The 6,000-nt window shown below is 39.3% G+C and overlaps 1 protein-coding gene across 5 annotated transcripts in view; it reads left to right on the forward strand.

Annotated features, from left to right (window-relative positions):
• The window catches only part of nalcn (sodium leak channel, non-selective), a 76,605-nt gene that overhangs the window by 53,756 nt on the left and 16,849 nt on the right, over window positions 1-6,000 (forward strand). For 4 of the 5 annotated variants that reach the window (XM_077535952.1, XM_077535950.1, XM_077535955.1 and 1 more), the window contains 7 exons: window positions 187-323; window positions 1,135-1,276; window positions 1,794-1,867; window positions 3,739-3,910; window positions 4,326-4,417; window positions 4,529-4,651; window positions 5,454-5,510. In XM_077535952.1, coding sequence (XP_077392078.1) covers window positions 187-323; window positions 1,135-1,276; window positions 1,794-1,867; window positions 3,739-3,910; window positions 4,326-4,417; window positions 4,529-4,651; window positions 5,454-5,510 — 797 coding nt within the window. The remainder of the gene's footprint in view (window positions 1-186; window positions 324-1,134; window positions 1,277-1,793; window positions 1,868-3,738; window positions 3,911-4,325; window positions 4,418-4,528; window positions 4,652-5,453; window positions 5,511-6,000) is intronic. The other variant, XM_077535951.1, reaches the window with a different exon arrangement.

Genomic DNA, 6,000 nt, shown 5'->3' on the forward strand with positions numbered 1-6,000 from the left:
CTTTTTAACATTTTTTATTTCACAATAAATAATTGGCACATTTTTGGGTGATGCACCCTTTAAAATTCTTAATCGTGGTGTCATATTCACGACAGAAAATGCTGATATTTTAACACGTTTACTTTCTGTATTTTTTGTGTTCCATACATGAACTCTCTGCTCTCCTGGCTCTTCCACTTTGTTTAGCTCAAGCAAAGTGAGGCAAATGCTGATACCAAAGAGAAGCTACCTCTTCGACTCAGGATCTTTGAAAAGTTCCCCAACAGACCTCAGATGGTGAAAATCTCCAAGCTACCGTCAGACTTCACCGTGCCCAGAATCAGGTACATCGTCTCAGTGGCTTTGTTTAAACTGCAGGCACATCCGATTTGTTAACTGTCCGGTCAGCTAAAAGCTCGGTCAAGTTTAAAACTAAAAACACCATGGTTGTTTTTGGAGTAAGGTGCTCAGTAAAATAGCAGAACCACCTCATACATAGCTTTCTAATCAATGTCATCATTAGTAATAGTTAGCAATGCACAGCTGGAACCGTCACTCCACAGAATCGCTCCCTGAACTCCACTGTTGCAAAATCTATTGTAAAGCCCGAAATATAAACTTCTACTTTGAACCCCGCGTACTCCGTTTCACCCCTTAGCTTTGGTTATATGCCTTCAGGAAAACAAAATTTCTCAGTAGAACTATATTTCCCATGATTCTTAGACAGCGAAGCAGGAAATAGTTCTAGTTCAAGTATGACGAAAACATGCCTGTTAGAGATTAGATGCAGATGAGAGTGAGAATGTGAATGTGAAAGTAAATATGAAGTAATAATATCAAACTAAACAAAAGCAAAGTTAATATAAACAAAGCAGTAGTTAATATCAAACACTGGGGGGAATATGCAGGGTAGTTATTAATCTCAAGAAAATAATGGTAATTAAAAGTTTTTTAAAATCCTTCTGTTTAAATATCTTTCTGTGTAACTATCCTATGTTAGAACGTGGATACCTGCGACCTATAAATGTGTCTTGTCTTGTCTTGTCTTGTGGTGCATGCAATAGTGAGGAAATGATGATATGGTAGATGAATTGCCATCATAAGAGTTTATATATGTTTATTGCTGTCATTTTTACTTTGTACCACGTCCTCAAGGGAGAGTTTCATGAAGCAGTTCATTGACAGGCAGCAGCAGGATCCCAGCTGTTTGTTCCGCAGACTCCCCTCGGCCTCATCATCCTCCTGTGACCACTCTAAACGTTCGGCCATTGAAGACAACAAGTATATCGACCAAAAGGTGCAAGTTCACGTTATCTCACTCATCCACATACTGTAGACATGTGGGTATGAGGGCGATAACTTCTTCCCTTTCACACTACTGTACCTTTACAACTACACTTTGGTGATGAAAAATGATAATATTAGAGAAAGAACTATCATGCTTTATTATTTGTCCGAAGACTACGTTCATCAATTGCTCCAACTTAACTCATTTGCTCCCAATAAGGTGTAAATACTTTTTTTTTAATGTTCTAAGTGTCCCAAAGACGTATTTATACGTTTTATTTTATTTTATTTTATTTATTTTTTTATGCTAGAGCCTAAGAAACATACTTTTTTTTTCCCTGATGAAAGAAAAGACTTTAATCTTTCTTTTGATAGGTTCCATGCTTTTATAGCAAAAGAATACAATATTCTGTGGGACTTGCAAAATCAGTCAAAATCCCGAAAAACAGCCGGGAGCGAGCGGGATTGCTTCTGTGAAAATGGCTGGGAGTGAATGAGTTAATTGCAACCTGTGTTTGCTCTCTTAGCTTCGCAGGTCAATATTTAGCATCCAGGCTCGGAACTTGTTGGAAAAAGAGACAACAATCAATAAAATACTACGGTAAGCCACATGCACATGGTCACAGTGAGCATGCAAGTGAATTCATGCCTCAGATTTCAAATTGAATGTTATAATGCAATTAAAATGTTAAGATATTTTACTTTATCCTAATACAGAAAAACCTTGAACCAGAAAAACCTTCCCAAATATACATTTTAATATTTAATATTTTAATTTAAAACCCTAACGATCTACTAATGAAGAATTATAGTGTACCACACTTTACACACCTAATTTCTTGTTTTGTGCTAAACAGTTGGTCTTAAAGGTGCATAAGGCAATTCAGAGTGATAAAATAACCATATTTTTCACCCACACATGGTTTAAACATTTTATAATAGACAGGAGGCACCATTGTGACACAGTGGCTGTTGCCCCTATTTTCCTGTAGAGTCAAATGATGATGGTTTTGGCACCGAAACTTAAAGTTTCTCCTTGAACTTGAAGTCAGGCACGTGCACGCTCTCTTTCTCGCTCCGCAGAAGTGCTAGGAAGGCGGAATTGTGTGTGGACTAGACCGTGGGGAAAAACATGACAGCGGATATAAAATGTGTCAAAATAATAATAAACCAAGACTGCAGTGTGACCCTCGGTCTCCCGATGAGTCCTTTTTGTTCGACTGTCGGGCCGAAAGTTTGGCGACATGCAACGGGAGTTGTCCCCGGAGGTGAATCTTACCCTGGAGGGAACATCTCCCCTACGTCCCCCGACCATGGTCTGAATACCGAGCAGGAAAGGATAAACTACCACTAACTAACGTCTCGGCACTCTGGGCATGTGCACGTCGCTGGCGTACATTCTGCTTTTCGCCAGAGGGGTCGCAAACCTGCACAAACTCATCATCTTGTGTTCCGGGCATTTAGGGACTCCATTTTATGCAAATGAGCCAGCCCTCCCACCCTAAATACTGCTGGGCCAATGGCGAGTCTGATTTGTCTACCATGACGACAAGGGGCGGAGCCGCAATGTGGCAACAAGAGATGTTTTGCAGAATGCCTTCCATTATCTTGCTGGCAAGTGTATGTGTTAAAATCAGGCTTGATCGCGCTGGTGAATGCGTGTGTAATGGTGTGCTGGATCCATGTTAATCAGTCATAATAGATTTGAAGATATTATCGACATTTGCATTTAAAGTGGGTGTAAATGACATAAAATCCATCGAAAGACTTTAGTAGGTGACTGCTTGTGTTTCATGTTTTTGCTCACACACACACATGCACAACACTCAGGTCCACTTCAGACTGTGTTACAGTTGTGACTAAAATAGCTTAATTTGCTGTTCAGCATGGCAGAGCTGGCACTGGGGGTACATTAGCCCACTGGCACCATGTCCAATCTGTCTGGCCCTCCCTCCGAGCCCTCCTCCTCTTGAAATATAGACATTATATTAGCAGTCATAGCACGTTAAGTCTCCTTTGCATCACATCAGCATCAATAGTTGAGCACATGTACGGATGCGTAATACGAGTCATTTCTCAATTGATTGAAGAGCTAACACTGTGGATGCCCTCTGGATGCACCACTCTAATGATCGTTTTGAACATCATTGCTCCATTATGCATTCATTTCCTCACAGAGTAGTGTATTTATTTGAAATAAAATGTGGAGACACCAAACTGCATTACCTAACTGATGTACCTTTCAGTGGTGAAGTAATAAACCTCATCTTCAACAAATAATTTGATTAATCATACATCTTCCCTATTCTAGTCATCAAAGACGTTTGTATTGCTATGTGTTGCAATTAAGGCAGGCTTTCTCCAGCACCATGGAAATGGAATGACTTGTCAAAACAGGCAGGAGAAGCGAATGATAAAAATTACAACGTGAGTTAATTTTTAAACAATGTGCCTTTCTTATCTCTTATGTAGGGCGTGCACAAGACAGCGGATGCTAAGCGGGTCATTGGAAGGGCAGCCAGCCAAGGAACGTTCCATCCTTAGCGTGCAGCATCACATACGCCAAGAGCGCAGGTCTTTGCGACATGGCTCCACCAGTCAGAGGATCAGCCGAGGGAAGTCACTGGAGACCCTCACCCAGGACGTGAGTATTTGCTGTTCAGTCACAGGTTCATCTGACTCATAACCCCTTTTTTTTAATTTTTTTTTTATACATTAACAGTCAAACAAGAATCAAATCAAAAAGTGGGGAAAAAAACAATATACAATTTTAGAACACAGCACATTTAAGACACTGCTTGTGATCTCACGTGACATTAATATGAAATGTAGCCAGTCGGCAACTGGCATGAGAAGCTTAAATGGCAGTCTACAACTTTACTCACTGCTCCTTCTTGTCAAACAGATGTCACAGAATATCCAAATCAAAGTCTTTGCTTCACGAAAAACTTGTTGAACTCCACCTTTTGCTAGCGTTAAGGTGTTCAATCTTTAAGATATCACTGTTTATGTATGTAATAAAACATGTCAATAACTAAGTCTGTCTTTACTTTCAAAAGCATTCAAGCACTGTCCGCTATCGTAACGCCCAGAGAGAGGACAGCGAGATCAAGATGATCCAGGAAAAGAAAGAACAAGCAGAAATGAAGCGGTAGTCACACATGTCCAATGTCAAAACATTAGGCATCTGTTACTGTTGTATCTTGCTGTGGTACTAATGTTTCACTGTTTGTCTTTTCGTTCTCCCCAATGGGCCTGACAGAAAAGTCCAGGAGGAGGAGCTTAGGGAGAACCATCCCTATTTCGATAAGCCTCTTTTCATTGTAGGCCGGGAACACCGCTTCAGGAACTTCTGCCGGATGATCGTCCGAGCTCGCTTCAATGCGTAAGATAAGTCTGGTATTTTTGATGAAGTTGAAAGCAATAAACCCTGTTTGAATAATCATTGTGATTTAAACCATTTAGGCTTTTGGTTTAACTGCAGTATTTAGCAAACCGCAATATAATAACAGTTTAACTTTACGTACATAAACACCCACATTCCATCTCACAAGTCACATCAGTTCCAATCAAAGCTAAGGCTTGTAAAAGCTAACTTTTTAATGTATTGGACCACATTGAAATATGCAGGTCTGCTGAATCAAGTGTCTGCTGAGTAGGGGTGTTAAAAAAAATCGATTCAACAAAACGTCTGACTTCGGGTTAGGATTCACACCTTGAGCATGGAAGAATGTTATATGAACGGAACATTAAGCCTTAATATTTTATTTTAATGCTGTTCAAACATGAAACAGATTACAACCTCTATAAGACTGAAATTTCAGATAAATAAATAAATAATACATTTTCATATAAATCTTACACTCTACAAGTTTACTGATTAGTATTTTCTAAATTTGAATGAAAAAAATCGCAACAATCGACTTATAAATTCGTATCGGGATTAATCGGTATCGAATCGAATCGTAACCTGTGAATCGTGATACGAATCGAATCGTCAGGTACTAGGCAATTCACACCCCTACTGCTGAGTGTATATACTGTGTCGTGTACAAAATGAAATAGCCTGCAGGTTATTTTTATGCAATTATGAAGACAGTCACATCAAATAAATACAAATAATAAGTCATTCAATTGCTGTATTGTCACAAAAGCGAACATGATGTTATTTTTATGAATCCGTCTAGATCCAAAACTGACCCCATTACCGGAGTGGTGAAGAACACAAAGTACCACCAACTGTAGTAAGTACTTATTTGCAGTGCCCCCCCATACTGTTAAGTTGCAATGTGTAATATGACTATATCGTTCGTATTTATATTCATATTCATTTAATACAAAGCTCTATGTCAGGACTCTACAGTGGAACCTCCAAAGCCAAACATCCCAAAAGTTGTCGTTCAGCGAGAATATTTGTTTAAGAAAAAAGTAAAGCAAAAATTGGAATGGAAAGGTGTGATGATAACCATCGTTACCTGTCTGTCAGGGGTCCTCAAAGTTTTTCTTTATCTTATTCCAGTTCCATTTTACAATGGTTGGAACCATTTTCACAGAATGGTTTGTGTTCAACTTTGGGGGTTCCGCTGTGTTGATATTTTCCAGCTCCACTATGGCACTATGGAATATTGTGTTTGATAGTGGTTGTGAATATAACATCAATCCGAGCAGGGTAGCATGTGGTTGCATCGTGACTTGAAAAGAATGTGATCCTTTGGTTGCTAATGAGAGGTGACA

Source organism: Festucalex cinctus, chromosome 11 (assembly GCF_051991245.1).
Source record: "Festucalex cinctus isolate MCC-2025b chromosome 11, RoL_Fcin_1.0, whole genome shotgun sequence".
NCBI lineage: Eukaryota > Metazoa > Chordata > Actinopteri > Syngnathiformes > Syngnathidae > Festucalex > Festucalex cinctus.